We start from the raw sequence: 17,340 nt of genomic DNA, 5'->3' as shown, positions 1-17,340 counted from the left end.
TTGGAGAGGGAAAAGCAAGCTCCCTGCCAAGCAAGGAGCCTGACACAGGGCTCGATCTCAGGACCTGGGATCATGACCTGAGCTGAAGGCAGGCACTTAACGACTGGGCCACCTAGGCGCCCCTGAATACTCGTACCGTAGATTTAATGTAGCTTTTTATTTTTTTATTAAAGATTTATTTATTGGGGCACCTGGGTGGCTCAGTGGGTTACGCTTCTGCCTTTGGCTCAGGTCATGATCTCAGGGTCCTGGGATCGAGCCCTGCATTGGGCTCTCTGCTCAGCAGTGAGCTGTTTCCACCGCCTGCCTCTCTTCCTACTTGTGATCTCTCTCTCTGTCAAATAAATAAATAAAATCTTTAAAAAAAAAAGATTTATTTATTTGTTTTTAGGGAGGGAGAGAGAGAGAGAGCATGCAAGCATGAGTGCACCTGAGGGTGAGCCAGGGGAATGGCAGGCGAAGAGGGGTAGAATCTTCAGCAGACTCCCTGGTGAGCACAGACTACCAGGAGGGGCTCCATCTCACGACCCTGAGATCATGATCAGAGCTGAAATCAAGAGTCAGATGCTTAACTGACTGAGACACCCAGGCACCTATTTAATGTAGCTTTTTAAAATTATAGTTGATACATAATGTTAAATTAATTTTGGATATATAACATTACTGATTGGACTTTTTTTTTTTTTTTAAAGATTTTATTTATTTATTTGTCAGAGAGAGAGAGAGACGGAGAGAGAGCAAGCACAGGCAGACAGAATGGCAGGCAGAGGCAGAGGGAGAAGCAGGCTCCCTGCTGAGCAAGGAGCCCGATGTGGGACTCTATCCCAGGACGCTGGGATCATGACCTGAGCCGAAGGCAGCTGCTTAACCAACTGAGCCACCCAGGCGTCCCTGATTGGACTTTTCTATGTGCTGTGCTTACTACAAGTGTAGCTACCATTTGTCACCGTACAACCCTATTACAAATACAATTGACTATATTTCCTAGGCTGTACCTCTCATCCCCATGACTTACTCATTGCATAGCTGGAAGTTTGTACCTGCCAATGTAGCTTTTTTAAATTGCATATTACAGTTCAGTTGAATATTCAGATACTTTTTAGAAAATCAAAAGACTGAATAGTTACCTTTTCCATTTTTCTGTAACTTATTATGGTATTTTATAGTGTCATTATATGTAATTCCTGACACACCAGGACTTTTTTTTTCTGTGGTAGATTGTTGCATTGCAATCCAAAGGTTGTCTAGACAGGTTTTTCTAAGTCTGTATAGATTTGTGTACACATATTTTCTTTGCAAAAATTGACAGTGAAACTGTAAGGCTATATAAACTGGCATATCTTCATCTCATTAATATGTAATAAGGCTAAAGGAAAATAATAACTCCCACTCTTTTTTGTTAAAGGTTTAATTTTTTTTTTTTTAAGTGATCTCTGTACCTTTGTGGCTCGAACTCACAACCCCAAGTATGAATCCCATGCTTTACTGACTGAGCTAGCCAGGTGCTCCTCATGACTCCCACTTTTTTTTTTCCTTTTTTTTTTTGATTTGAGACAGAGGAGGAGAGAGCGAGTGCATGCATACTCTGAGGGAGGGGGCAGAGAGGGAGAGGGACAAGCAGCCTACACACTGAGTGCAGAGCCCAACATGGGACTCCATTTCACAAACGTGAGATCATGATCTGAGCCAAAGTCCAAAGTTGGCTGTTTAACCAGATGAGTGACCCAGGTATCCCATACTCCCACTTTTAATTAGTTGGATTTTTTGACTATTTGGATCAATTTGCCAAGGCAGTTAGAAACTGTAGTTTTACTAATTTTATTTTTGGTAGTATTTATGTAATGTTCACTTTCTCCCAAATATAGTAGAGGTCTCAAAGGATATTTGTCATCATTTGTACCACCCAGATTTCCCTGGTTTAATGTATGTAATTTTTTAATTTTTTGAAGAGTTTATTTGTTTGAGAGAGAGAGCAAGCAAGCACACAAGCAGGTGGAGAGGCAGAGAGGAGAAGCAGACTCCTCACTGAGCAGGGAGACCGATGTGGAGCTTGATCCCAGGACTTTGGGATCGTGACCTGAACTGAAGGCAGGCACTTAACCAGCTGAGCCACTGAAGTGCCCCTAACGTATATAATTTTGTAAAATAATACCTTTCTGCCCTCTAGACTATAAAACCTATACAAGCAAGGGTATCTGGTTTTGCACATCATCCTCTCTCCAACTTTCCACATGGTATCTAGCACATTTTAGGAATTACCAGTTTCATTGAATGGAAGTTTTAGAATTAGGTGTTTTGGAATTTAAGTCACTAAATATGTATTCACGTAATAGAAAATTAGAGCTCATTTCCAACTCCTTTTTTTCTGATGTATTTTTAGCATTGCTTTTTATTTTTTTTTTACAGTATTAACTAAGACAATAGAATATGTTGGGGGTTGTTATTTGGTCATCAATTTAAATGCTAGAGTTGTGCCATCTGCTGTAGGCATGACAGAAATGTAGGTCTTTTTTAGTTTCACTATGATGTAAACCATATTTATGATTGTGTATTTGATATAGAAAATCTCTAGTTATGATCAAAACATGCTACAAATAAAATTGGCATGTGGTCTATGATTGTTGTGGCCTTTTCATGTTTTCAGTAGGGGCAGTAACTTTGGACTTCCAAAACTTTTTGTGTATGTCTGCGAGAACTTTTTTTTTTTTTTAAGATTTTTTTTAATTTTATTTTATTTGACAGAGATCACAAGTAGGCAGAGAGGCAGGCAGAGAGAGAGAGAGAGAGGAGGAAGCAGGCTCCCTGCCAAGCAGAGACCTGATGCGGGGCTCGATCCCAGGATCCTGGGATCATGACCTGAGCCGAAGGCAGAGGCTTTAATCCACTGAGCCACCCAGGCGCCCCGTCTGCGAGATCTTTTGGTGTTGAGCTTCGTGTTTGTCTCTGCTGATAGACTGGAAGTTCCTGAAAGACAGATATAATAACCATAAGAACTAACATTTATTGTTTACATATTCCAAACCCAGTGCTAGGTTACATTATACCCATTATCTCATTTAATCCTCACAACTGCACTGTGGGGTGAGAACTGTTAAGTACTGAGAAGGAAACTGTGATGCGGGATGCCTGGGTGGCTCAGTGGGATGTGCGTCTGCCTTAGGCTCCGGTCGTGGTCCAGGGGTTCTGGGACAGAGTCCCGCATCTGTTTCTCCCTCTGCCCCTCCCCTGTGCTCATGCACGTGCTCATTCTCTCTCTCTCTCTCACTTGCATGCTCTCTCGAATAAATAAATAAAATCTTTAAAAAAAAAAGGAAACTGTGATGGGTGGACAAGGAACTAGTTTAAGGTCACACAGCTAATAAATTGTGGAAACTAGATTTCAAGCCTAGGCAGTCTTAGTTAACCACTGTTACTCAGTTTATCTGGTTGTTATATCTGAATCTCAGGACCTAGCACCTGGAATTAGAGCCTGAATCAAGGATCAGAAACTTCTCTTTGGTTTCTTTGTGTAGGTGGATGCATATGATTATAGTAAGTTTACATTTTTCAAAACTGCCACGTAGCTTATTCTCCCTTGGATTATAATTATTATATGACCTGACCTTCACTTTTTTTAGTATATAGTCAGTTTCTTTGCTATTTCAACATCACATTTCATAAATATCTTCCAGATCCTGTAATTGCTCCTACCCCACTTAGATTCCTTGCATTTGCATTCTCTTTCCATTGCTTTCCAAGTGCTATTATTTTTTAGTGACTGACCCACAAGTTGTACTCACACGGTGGCATCCATTTGTTGCACTTTAAGTTTCATTTGGTCAGCTCTCTTAGTGATCAGAATATATTTAATGGGTGGGGTGAGGTGCTGAATCAGATTCTTTCCCAATATTTAATTTATCATTCAAACCTGTTGTATTTAAAAATACCCACACAAAGGGGCGCCTGGGTGGCTCAGTGGGTTAAAGCCTCTGCCTTTCGCTCAGGTCATGATCCCAGGGTTCTGGGATCGAGCCCCACTTCGGGCTCTCTGCTCAGCAGAGAATCTGCTTCCCTTCTTTTCTCTCTGCCTGCCTCTCTGCCTACTTGTGATCTCTGTCAAATAAATAAATAAAATCTTTAAAAAAAATACACAAAAAGAAGGAACTTGTCAAGGTTTAAGGAACATACTGCTCTCTCAAATGTGGTATTTTTGAATACTTGGTCATTTTTCTCTGACTTTTACTTATACTTCTGTGTATGACACCATAATTAATAGAAACATACTCTGGAGAGCCTTGAATTAATTTAAATTAGTCATTCAGTTGGATTTATGTATGATAGGTGGAAAATGTAAACTGTCCCTGGCAAATAGTATGTATTTACTGAATGGATTAATGAATGAATTGCTTAAGAATACAAAGAACGCTGGTCTTTTTGCTTCAAATTTTAGGGAAGACCATTCTCGGCGCCATCTTTTCCCTTTAGTATTAAATTTGCATGAAAGGGATAGTTTATGGATTGTGCTTTTTTGACTGTTCAGTAGGCTTTCTTGAAGAAACTTGTAAAATTAAAATTTATTTTGGGGGCACCTGGGTGGCTTAGATGGTTAAGTGTCTGCCTTCAGCTCAGGTCATGATCTCCAGGTCCGGGGATCAAGCCTGGCAGGGTCCCAGCTCAGCGGAGCTTCTCCCTATCCCTCTGCCTCTCCCCTTGCCTGTGCTCTCTCTGTTTCTCCCTCTCTCAAATAAATAAATAAAATATTTTTTAAAAATAAAATTTATTTGGGGCGCCTGGGTGGCTCAGTGGGTTAAAGCCTCTGCCTTCGGCTCTGGGATCGAGCTCCGCATCGGGCTCTCTGCTCAGCAGGGAGCCTGCTTCCTCCTCTCTCTCTGCCTGCCTCTCTGCCTACTTGTGATCTCTGTCAAATAAATAAATAAAATCTTAAAAAAAAATAAAATAAAATTTATTTTTTATTCATTGGAATAGTATACTGAAGTTTTTTTTAATTTTTGCATTCTAAATTTCATTAGTAATCATATATCAAGGCATTTTGGCACATCAGTAGTTTCTTCATAAAGTTTCTTCTGATGTACATGAGAACCCCTAGGACATGACATTTTTACTAATGGGGATTCTGGGATCCCATTGAGAGCAATAGAAATGGAATTTACAGGCGTGCCTGGGTGGCTCAGTGGGTTAAGGCCTCTGCCTTCGGCTTGGGTCCTGGTCTCAGTGTCCTGGGATCGAGCCCCACATCAGGCTTTCAGCTCGGCGGGGAGCCTGCTTCCCCCTCTCTCTCTCTGCCTGCTTGTGATCTCTCTCTGTGTGTCAAGTAAATAAGTAAAATCTTTGGGAAAAAAAAAAAAAAAAGGAAATGGAATTTACAAAGGTGGAACTTGTATCTCTTTGATTCTGAAGCTGTTGTTTGGGTAATTGAGTAGCAATCATTTACTTTTAAAGATTTTATTTATTTATTTTGAGAAAGAGTAGGGGGAGGAGCAGAGGGAGAGGAAGAAGCAGAGTGCAGAGCCCTCCGCAGGGCTTGATCTTATAACCCCAAGACAGACCTGAGCCAAAATCAGGTCAGACGCTCAACCTACTGAACCACCCAAGTGCTGCTATCTGCTTTTATTTTAATCTCTTGTTTGCATCTTTTCCTCTTTACCTTCTCTAAATTTGGCTTCTATTTCCACACATCCCCCAAAACAGCTCTAAATAAGGCCACAGATGACTTTTTAGTTATTAAATACAAAAAATATTTTTCATTTCTCATATTTTTCAAGCAGCATCTGATGTTCTTTACCACTACTTGTTTCGGTTTAAGACCCTTCTGATTTGGTTTTTTTTTCCTCAACAGCAGTATTCTTAATTTTTCTTCTTTTTTTGATTGCCTTTTTTCTTCTCTCTCTTTTTTAAAATTTATTTGTCAGAGAGAGGGCATGATCAGGAACAAGTGGCAGAGGGAGAGGGAGAAGCAGGCTCCCCACTGAGCAGGGAGCCTGATGCGGGACTCAGTCCCAGCACCCTGGGATCCTGAAGGCAGATACTTAACTGACTGAGCCACCCAGACGTCCATTCTTTTCTCTCTTTCTTAAGTGTTGGTGTTTCTCAGGTTCTGACCTGGTCTCTTCTTTTTCTTTCTTTCTTTAAAAAAAAATAATAATAATAATAGGGGTGCTTAGCTGGTTCAGTCAGTATAGCATGTGACTCTTGGTCTAAGGGTTGTGAGTTTGAGCCCTATGTTGGGTGTAGAGATTACTTAAAATCTTTCCTGGCTGACTCAGTTAGTAGAGTATGGGCTCTTGTGAGTTTGAGCCCCAAGTTGGCTATAGAGATTATACTAAAAAAAAAAAAAAAAAAAAAAAAAAAAAAACTTTAAAAAATTAAAAAGAAAACCCAAAAAATATTTTTTCACATCATTTCTGTGGCTAGGTTTCTTCTTTTCTTACTCTATATATATTTCTGGATGTCATTAATCCCCATAGTATCAAATGTTGTGTATGTGCCAGTGATTGCCAAAGTTATATCATAAGCTGAAATCCATCTCTTTGGCTGCAGATAGATGTCTTTCTGTTGTACATCTGTACTTGGATTTCTTGGTGACATCTGAAAGTATATTTAAAATAATTCTTTGTTCCCTCCTCCTTTTGCTGTTCTGTATCTTCCCCAATTCTTTTCTTCTCCTTCTCTCCAATGAATGGCACTGCTGTCCACTGAGTTGTTCAGTTTGGAATCCAGGGAGTTATCCCTGATTGCTTCCTCTATTCACTTTCTTCACATGAACTCACATATTCAGTTCCACATCAAGTCCCATCAGTTGTATTTCTTCAGTCAGTTTTTTAAACTTACGTATGGGTGTTAAATATTTGTTTGTTAAATTTTTTTTAAATAAAAAGGTATGCAAACACAAAGCTAGGCTTAAACTTCATATGTTTATAGGTTCTGTACAATGTAAAAGTTAAAATAAAAACATCTGTAAAAGCAGTACAGTTCAAAGTTAACATATTAAATAATGTGATGGATTATGTTGGGTTGAAGCCAAAACTGATTGGATTGTTTTAACTTTGTACGTGTTGGAACATCATTTGGGGAATTATCATGGTCAGTCTTCTTTTCTTTTTAAAGTCAAGTGTTGCCTGGGTGGCTGAGGGGGTTGAGCATCTGACTCGATCTCACTTCAGGCCTTGATCTCAGGAATGTGAGTGTGAGGACCACCTTGGGCTCCATGCTGCTCATGGATCCTACTTAAAAAAATGTGGGGCACCTGGGGCTTTACCTCAGTTGGTAAAGTGTTTGACTTTGGCTCAAGTTGTGATCTTGGGATCCTGGGATGGAGCCCTCCATTGGGCTCCGCACTCCGTGGGAGTCAGCTTCTCTCTCTCCCTCTGCCTCATTTCCACTCATTCTTCTTTCTCTCTCTCTCTTTGACCATCTCTCTCAAATAAATAAATAAAATCTTCAGAAATTGAAAAAATAAAGATGAAACTTGTTTTCAGTTGTTGGGGAAGAACTTTTTCTACACTGTTAGATTTGGTGTTTAGGGGCTTGTGAATTAAACTGGCAAGAGACAGAGATCAGTAAGAGAGAAGATACAATTTTTTTTATATAGTATGAGAGTTTACAAAAATGTGACTCAAGGAGGCAGATAGAATTTGGAATTTAGGTACCATCCTTTTTTTTTTTTTCATGGATTTTTTTTATTTATTTGACAGAGAGGGAGAGCACAGACGGGGAACGGGAGAGGGAGAAGCAGGTCCCCACTGAGCAGGAAGCTGATGTAGGGCTCAATTCCAGGACCCTGGGATCATGACCTGAGCCAAAGGCAGACACTTAACTGACTGAGCTGTCAACCACTCCTTAGGTGCCATCTTAATAGCGGAAGGGGAGAGAGAGAACGGCACTTACGGTAAAACAAAATGATTTTTAGGAAAAATGGGGCCCTTAATAGATGGGAGATTTGATAGTTCTGTGGCAATATGTTTAGGTGTGGTGTGGAGACTTCTCATTTCAGGTGATAGGAGTCAGTTATCTCTGGTTGTTCCTGGGCTGGAGATTTATGATAATTGAGTTTTTTGGCATTCTTTTGGGAGGCTCTGCTTTTGGTTGACTAAGAGATTTAAGGAACTTATGCCCTGTGCTCAGAATAACTTGTATATCACAGTGCTGTGTTCTGGACCCATTCATAATCTCTGATCTCTAATTTTGATGGACTACTTACTTTACTAATGACTTCAGAATAAAAAAACATTAAAATCATTTTAAGTAAGCTCTAAGCCCAGCATGGGGCTTGAACTCATGATCCTGAAATCAAGAGTCACATGCTCAGTTGGTTAAGTGTCAGACTTCAGCTCAGGTCATGATCTCAGGGTCCTGGGATTGAGCCCCATGTTGGGCTCCCCACTCATTGGGGAGTCTCTCCCTCTTCCGCTGCCCCCCGCTTGTGCACACACTGGCTCTCTTTCTCTCTCAAATAAGTAAATAAAAAATTTTTTTTCTTAAAGTCATACACTCTACTGGCAGCCAGCCAGGTGCTGCCTTATTTTGTGCATTTTTAAAAAGGATTTTATTTAGTTGACAGAGCGCGTGTTGGAGAGGGGGAGAGAGAGGGAGAGAGAGAATCTTAAGCAGACTTTGTGCTGAGCATGGAGCCCCATGTAGGGCTCAGTCCCAGGACCCTGAGATCATGACCTGAGCAGAAACTGAGAGTTGGACTCTCAACTCTCAACCTACTGCATCACCCATTTGTGCATTTTGATGATGCTTGGCTTTCATGTGGCTGGACCTGGCTTGAAGGCCTTTTTTGCGTTTAGCCTATGATAAAACAGTAAATGAAAATACAAAGTGAACCATGAAATCTTGTGATAAGATTAGGCTGTGAAATATCTGTTTTTACCCATAAGACCCACAATATGCTTATGAATTAACTTTTGACAAATATTTTTACTTCTTCACATTTATTTATTTTTAAAAGATTTTATTTATTTATTTGACACAGAGAGATCACAAGTAGGCAGAGAGAGTGTGAGAGAGGGAAGCAGGCTCCCTGCTGAGCAGAGAGCCAGATGCAGGACTTGATCCCAGGACCTTGAGATCATGACCTGAGCGGAAGGCAGCGGCTTAACCTGCTGAGCCATCCAGGTGCCCATATTTAATTATTTTTGACAAATGTTCTTACTGATTCAAACATCTCTGTATTCCCACTGCTGCTTTTTATTTAGTCAGTGGTTTCTTGTCTGGACTACAGCTGTAGACTCCTTTCAGTCTCCGATCTCTTCTCTAATCCCTAAGAGGTTCTCTTACATGCAAATTTAAAATGTCTCACAGGTAGCCTTTCCAAGCCTCCCATTGCTCTTAGGATGAGATCCAGACTTTTTTTTTTTTTTTTTTTAATTTTATTTATTTAGGAGATAGAGGAAGAGTGAGAGAGAGAGTGAGAGTACACAATTGGGGCGGAGCAGAGGTTGAAGAACAAGGATACTGTGCTGAACATGTAGCTGGACTCAGGGCACCATCCCATGACCTTGAGATCACAACCCAAGCCAGAATCAAGAGTGGGATGCTTAAGTGACTGAGCCACCCAGGCGCCCTTGAAATCCAGACTCATTAAGGGAAACATTCTGAACTTGTGTTGCACTGCAGAGATTTGCTCAGTCACTTGGCTTTTGTTCTGTTATACTGAACTTTTTTCACAGTGCCTTTGTATGACCACAGGCTGTTGTGCATGTTGCTCCCCTTTCTGGAAACAGTCTTGATACTCATTTTCCTGGAACTAACTCTGATTATCTCTGAAGATCTTAGTTGAAACTTCCCTTTCTCAGGAAACCATCTTTGCTACCTTTCTGCCTTCTCTTTAGACCAAGTGTTACTTCCTCGGTGCTCTCATAGTGCCCTGAGTTGCCACTGTCACATCACTCTCTGTTGTCCTTGCCTGGTTCTTTGCCTTCCAATCTGGACTATGAGCTACTTAAGGGCAGTGTTGAAGTGGACCTTATTCACCTTTGTTTACTCCAATGATATTTGGTAAATGTGTGTTTTAAGGAAGGAATGAATAGAATGTTCTTAACCATCTGGAATAAAATGAATAATTAGGTTAAATACAGGATTAGTCTTTAACTAAAAGAAAGACTAGGAAAAAAGATTAGTTCAGATGAAATTATTTGGTTTACTGATAGGGGAGGGCTACATTGTTAAGGGCACAAATACATGTTTCTTAGATGAAGACAGCAAACATTTATTGAGTACTATGAGAAATACCACTGTAAGTGTTCCATATAAATCTCGTGGTTTTTTTTGGTTTTTTTTTTTTTTTTTTAAGATTTTACTTACTTATTTGACAGCAAGAGAGGGAACACAGCAGAGGGGGAGTGGGAGAAGGAGAAGCAAGCTTTCTGCTAAGCAAGGAGCCCAACGTGGAGCTCGATCTGAGGACCCTGGGATTATGACCTGAGCCGAAGGCAGATGCTTAATCATCTGAGCCACCCAGGTGCCCCAAAGCCACTTTTAAAAACAGGTTTACTGAGATATAATAATTCACATACTATACAATTCACCTATTTAAAGTATACAAGTAAGTAGTTTTCAGTATATTCATCATCACACCTGCTTTGATTTGATTTGATTTATTTTTAAGTGAGCTCCCTGCCAACTCTGGAGCCCTATGGGAGGGTTTGAACTCACAATCCTCAGATCAAGACCTGAGCTGAGATCAAGACCTGAGCTGAGATCAAGAGTTGGATGCCTATGGGCACCTGGGTGGTTCAGTGGGTTAAACTTCTGCCTTCAACTCAGGTCATGATCTCAGGGTCCTGGTATCAAGCCCAGCATCAGGCTCCTTGCTCTGCAGGAGCCTGTTTCTCCCTCTCCCGCTGCTTATCACTCCCCAGCTTGTTGTCTCTGTGTATGTCAAATAAATAAATAAAATCTTAAAAAAAAAAAAAAAACCTACAAAACAGTTGGACCCCTAACCGGCTGAGCTACCCAGACACCCCCACAACCAATTTTCATCACCTCCCTCCCAACCTTAAACCCATTAGGTCACTCTCCATTTGTCCCCGGGGTGGGGGGGTAGAAATTTTCCTCTTCTGAGGTTTTCTAGGTGGACTGAGAATTAAATACATGAGACAGATTAATATTACATGTGCAGGGAGGCCCAATAATGAAATTGAGACCTAAAGAAATGACTAAGGCAGCTACTTTTAATACTTTTTAGACAGTGAATCTGTGAGAAATTGACAGGACAAAACTTTGAGAGCTTCAATTAGCAAGGAATAATTTTTTTTAAGATTTTATTTATTTATTTGACAGATGAGATCACAAGTAGGCAGAGAGGCAGGCAGAGAGAGAGAGAGAGAGAGAGAGAGAGAGGAGGAAGCAGGCTCCCTGCTGAGCGGCAGCCCATGCGGGGCTTGATCCCAGGACTCTGGGATCATGACCTGAGCCAAAGGCAGAGGCTTTAACCCACAGAGCCACCCTGGTGCCCTTTTTTTTTTTTTCCCCCTTAAGATTTTATTTATTTAAAGGCACCGGGGTAGCTCAGTCATTGAGCATCTGCCTTCGGCTCAGGTCATGATCCTGGGGTCCTGGGATTAAGCCCCATGCTGGGCTCCCTGCTTGCCCGGAAGCCTGCTTCTCCCTCTCTCACTCTGCCTGCTTGTATTCCCTCTCTCGCTCTATCTCTCTCTTTCTCTCTCTGTCAAATAAATAAAATCTTAAAAAAAAAAAAAGATTTTATTTATTTGTGAGAGAGAGAGCACAGGTGGGGTAGGGAGAGGGATAAGCAGACTCCCCGCTGACCAAGGAGTCTGATATGGGGCTTGATCCCAGAGCACTGGGATCATGACCTGAGCTGAAGACAAATTTAACCAACTGAGCCGCTCAGGCGCCCCAGGCATCCTACTGTTGATCTCAGGTCTTAATCTCAGGGTTGTGCGTTTGAGCACTATGTTGGTCTCTGCACTGAGCATGGAGCCTACTTAAAAAAATCACTGATAGAGATTATATAAATATTTCATTCCTTGTTAGACTATGAATTTAATCATTTATTTATTGGTTTAGACTGTTTATTCAGTGGATTATAATCCACTGTTGTTATTATTATTACTTATTTTGATTTTAGGTTATCTCAGATGGCCTTTGGGTGCCCTTCAAGCTGTCTGCTCTGTTTTCTTGTATTATATCGTTCCTGGGCACTTTGACTTCTGGCACAGTAAGATATTATAGGCTCTTGTACTTTCTAAGATTCCTTTTTTTTTTTTAAAGATTTTATTTATTTATTTGACAGACAGCGATCACAAGTAGGCAGAGAGGCAGGCAGAGAGAGAGATGGGGGAAGCAGGCTCCCCACTGAGCAGAGAGCCTGACACGGGGCTCTATCCCAGAACCCTGAGATCATGACCCGAGCCGAAGGCAGAGGCTTTAACCCACTGAGCCACCCAGGTGCCCCTAAGATTGCTTTTTTGTTTATTGGTTTTTGTTTTGTTTTGTTTTTTGTTTTTATTTTTTCTTTTATATTTTTGCTAGCCATGATTCCTTTTAGTGGAGAGAAAAATATTTAGAAACCAAGATCTTGTACTAGATGTAATCAAAGCAATTAGAATGTCTCTGCTACCAGTCTCAGCAGACAGAATTAAGGAAACTACCTATCTATCTTTCTATCTATCTATCTATATTGAAATCCATGAGTTTTAGTTGTAACTCCCAGTGCAGCCCCACCATCATTAGGTTCATTCATTCTAGTTTGCCCCTTTCCATATTTGTGACTCCCTTCTCAGAGAGTGAGAGACCTTGTTTCCATTATCCTGTATGTATTTAATTGGTCAGTTCTCCTTTGTGTAACCATTCTCCCATTGCTGGTGCTGCCCTCTCATTCTATTCTACCTTCCCTCCGGTGTGGATGCTTATACCTGTTCTCCAACCCCATGTCTTTAGCACTGAATTTTTCAGGAAAGGGACTATTTTGCTTTTTAGATTATTTATTTAGATTTTATTTATTAGTTTATTTAGAGTGCGAGTGAAAGGAGGGGCAGAAGGAGAGAGAGAATCTTAAGCAGGCTCCATGGTCATTGTGGATCCTCTTGTGGGGCTCGTTCTGATGACCCTGAGGTCATGACCTGAGCCAAAATCAAAAGCGGACTGCTTAACTGACTGAGCTACCCAGGTATCCTTAATTTATTTAAAAGTCATGCTTATAAGAATATCCAGCATGGTGCCATATCATGGAATAATTTTTTTACCTTTAAGAGATCCCATCAGCGGGGCGCCTGGGTGGCTCAGTGGGTTGAAGCCTCTGCCTTTGGCTTAGGTCATGATCTCAGGGTCCTGGGATCGAGCCCCGCATCAGGCTCTCTGCTCAGCAGGGAGCCTGCTTCCTCCTCTCTCTCTCTGCTTGCCAGATAAATAAATAAAATCTTTAGGAATAAAAAAAAAAGAGATCCCATCAGGTGCATACTGTAGCATTTGAAACTAGCCTTTATTACAGTTGATTCTCACATTTCTCCAAATAAAGTCCCTATCTTCCTGGACCGTATGTTATAGTGAGGTGGAGAGACTATAAATAAATAAATAACGTGTGTCATTTTAACACTAGAAGGAAAAATAAAGCAGGGTCAGAGGTGAAGAGAATGAAAAGAGGTGCTATTTGAATTATGGTGTTCAGGTGGTGCTTCTTTGAGGAGATTATTCAAAAAGAGACCCGAGTAAAGACACTGAATGAGATTATCTTGGGGAAGAGCATTCTTGGCAGAGTTAAAAGTGAAGAACCCTATGGTAGGAGCATTTTAAGCTTGTTGAAGAAACATTCAGGTGGGTGGGACTGGAGCTGAGCAGAGGAAAAGGAGTAAGAAATTGAATAGCTTGTTTATGAAGGTCTTTCGCCATTAAATGAAGTAACATGTCAGTTGACAGTGACTTTACCATATGCATATATTAAACTCAAAGATGAGGGTCTTCATTATACATAAATATTTAAAGAGGAGCTGGGGCATCTAGGTGGCTTAATCAGTTAAGCATCCAAGTCTTGATTTCTGCTCAGGTCATTATCTCAGAGTCATGAGTTCTGGCCCAAGTACAACTCCAAGCTTAACACAGAATGTGTTCATCCCTCTCCCTCTGGTCCTCCTTGTTTTCTCTCTCTCTCTTTCAGATAAATAAATAAATAAAATATTAAAAAAAAAAAAAGAGTTGCACACTCTACTGACTGAGCCACCCAGGTGCACTCTGAGTGCTATCTTTTTAAAAAGTATTTATCTTGGGTCACCTGCCTGGTGCAGTCTGTTAAGCATTTGCCTTTGTCTCAGGTTATGATCTCAGGGTCCTGGGCTTGAGCTCCACATTGGGGGTCCCTGCTAAGTGGGGAGTCCACCCTCTACTCCTCCTGCCCTGCTTGTGCTCATACTCGCTTGCTCTCAAATAAAATCTTTTAAAAAAGTGTTTATTTCCTTTTATTGTCTAATTTTAGCAACAGAAATAACAGTATATTCCTGAGTAGGTAGTTCTAGGGATTTTTCTTTATAACAGCTTTATTTTTAAATTAATTTTAATCTTTTTAATTTTTAAAAGACTTTTATTTATTTGACAGAGATCACAAGTAGGCGGCGGTGGGGGGGGAGCAGGCTCCCCGCTGAGCAGAGAGCCCGACGCGGGGCTTGATCCCAGGACCCTAAGATCAGGATCTGAGCTGAAGGCAGAGGCTTTAACCCACTGAGCCACCCAGGCACCCCATAATAGCTTTAAAATTTATAATTCATTGATCTTTAGTGTATTCACAGAGTTTTGCAACCATTACTACTATCAATTTTATAATTTTTTTTTTAAGATTTTATTTATTTATTTGACAGAGAGAGATCACAAGTAGACGGAGAGGCAGGCAGAGAGAGAGAGAGGGAAGCAGGCACCCTGCTGAGCAGAGAGCCCGATGTGGGACTCGATCCCAGGACCCTGAGATCATGACCTGAGCCGAAGGCAGCGGCTTAATCCACTGAGCCACCCAGGTGCCCCAATTTTTTAATTTTTTTAAGATTTTTTTAAATTTATTCATTTGTGAGGGAGAGAGACAGAGAGAGCACGAGCAGGGGGAGCAGCAGGCTTCCTGCAACCATCACTACTATCAGTTTTATAATATTTTTATAATCCCCAAAAGAAACCCTATTCTTACTGGCAGTTACTCCCCAGTCCCTCCTCCTCCCAGCCCCTACAATCTCCCAGCCCCTGCAGTCCAGCAAATACAACTGGATTTTGCTGTTCAGCACATTTCATATAAATGAATCATACAATGTATGCTCTTAATGGCCAGCATCTTTCACTCAGCATAATGTTGTCGAGGTTTATCTGTGTTGTAAAATGTAGTCAATATTGCATTCCTTTTTATGATATCCCGTTGTATAGATGTACCCTTTTGTTTATCTGTTCATCGGTTGATGGACATTTGCGTTGTTTGTACTTTTTTGCAATTATGAATAATGATGTTATGAACATTTGTGCATGAGTTTTTATGCAGGGTAAGAGTGGAATTGCTGGATTATATGATAACTATGTTTAATACTTTGAGGAACTGCCAGACTGTTTTCTACTGTAGTTGCACCATTTTACACTTCTATTAGCATTGTGTGAGGGTTCCAGTTTCTCCACATTTTTTTAAAAGATAGATTTATTTATTTATTTGTTTGTTTATTTATTTATTTATTTGTCAGAGACCAGGAGAGAGTGCGCAAGCAGGGGTAATGGCAGGCAGGGGCAGAGGGAGAAGCAGGCTGCCCACTGAGCAAGGAGCCCAATGCAGGACTGGATCCAATAACCCTGGGATCATGACTTGAGCCAAAGGCAGACGCTTAACCAGCTGAGACACCCAGGTGTCCTGCAAAGATTTCATTTATTCATTTGACAGAGAGAGACACAGCAAGAGAGGGAACACGAGCAGGGGGAGTGAGAGAGGGAGAAACAGAGGAGCCTGATGCAGGGCTCAGTACTTTCTCCAGGTTCTTGTTAACACTAAAATGTTTACTGACTTTCATTTCAGTCATCCAGATTGGTGTGAGTACCATCTCACTGTGGTTTTGATTTGTATTTCTCTAATGACTAATAATTTTGAGTGTTTTTGCATGTGTGTATTGACCGTTTGCATATCTCTTTGGAAATATATTTGAATGTCTGAATCTTTTGTTCATTTTTAAATTGGGCTGTCTTTTTATTGTTTAATTATAAGAGTACCATATGTATTACTGTATTTCTTAAAGTATTTTTATTGCTTTGTTTGCAAGACTAATTTTTCCTCCTCTTATTGGAAGGTCCTGTCCAAAATGCACTGATGTCTTCACAAGTATCAGTGAACCAAGGATATTATTCTCAGCTTCCAGGATCCTATCCTCATCTAATACCAGCAAAGACATTGAATCCAGTCTCTGGACAGTCTAACTATGGTGGTTCTCAGACTGTTTCTCCGTTAAGTAATTATCAGGGACCTGGGCAGACTCTTTACAGACCACCTGTGGCTTCTAATCCAGTGACACCTTCACTTCACAGTGCTCCTGTTCCCCGAATGCCACTACCTACTTCTCACAACCCAGCTGCTACACCAATGCCTTCTGGTAGCTTTCTTCCTGGAGCCAACGTACATCCACCTTTGAATTGGCAGTATAACTATCCATCCACAGGATCACAGACAAACCATTGTCCTCCTGCATCATCCCAACCAACTATATCTGGGAATACAAATTTGACAAGTCATCAGTATGTCTCTTCTGGAGATCCTTCATTTCAAAACAACTTCATAAAATCAGGTAGAGTTCTTATTAGGAGTACTTCCTCTGTAGAAATGAGAAAATTTTGTGAGTTGAGATGTTATAATTTATATTTCAAGACTTAAAACCAAATGGAGGACTCTTAGTTTTCTCAGTCATTGTAAATCTTTAAATAAGTTACTTCTCTAACCTTGAGTTAGCTTAAAATCATGGGTTTGCTGCTTACCTTTGAAGGTATCCTCTGTGTTTCTTTGAGTCACCCATGATACTTCAGGGAATCAGGTATGCACATAGATCCACTTCCGTATGGGCTTGCCATTACTTTTTTTAACTGGGTTCCATATTAAGAAGCTCAGTTCCATATTAAGAAGCTTGGTCTCTTTTTTGTTGTCTTGATCTGAGGCTTGGGTTATCGTTTTGTTATGGCTTAGACAGTTTTGGTCCCCAGAAGGTGTAGGATCCTGACAATAACTTTTGTAGTGAGGAGTGTTAATTACCAGAATTGCAGTCAGAAAGCAGTGGGCAGAGATTTATATTTATTTTTTCTTGTTTTATAGTTTTAGCTCTCATATTTCAGTCTTTGATCAATCTGGAGTTAATTTTTGTCAGTAGTGTGAGGTAGGGGTTC

At 40.7% G+C, this 17,340-nt stretch overlaps 1 protein-coding gene across 3 annotated transcripts in view; it reads left to right on the top strand.

Annotated features, from left to right (window-relative positions):
- LOC111140979 (SEC24 homolog A, COPII coat complex component) overlaps positions 1–17,340 on the top strand; it is a 64,607-nt gene that overhangs the window by 2,398 nt on the left and 44,869 nt on the right. For all 3 annotated transcript variants that reach the window (XM_022493265.1, XM_022493266.1, XM_022493268.1), the window contains exon 2: positions 16,260–16,751. In XM_022493265.1, the coding sequence (XP_022348973.1) occupies positions 16,260–16,751 (492 nt within the window). The remainder of the gene's footprint in view (positions 1–16,259; positions 16,752–17,340) is intronic.

This window comes from Enhydra lutris, unplaced genomic scaffold, assembly GCF_002288905.1.
Source record: "Enhydra lutris kenyoni isolate GAN:26980312 unplaced genomic scaffold, ASM228890v2 scaffoldscaffold5, whole genome shotgun sequence".
Classification (NCBI taxonomy): domain Eukaryota; kingdom Metazoa; phylum Chordata; class Mammalia; order Carnivora; family Mustelidae; genus Enhydra; species Enhydra lutris.
Note: the sequence above shows the minus strand (reverse complement) of the source record. Positions and strands in the feature narration are given on the sequence as shown.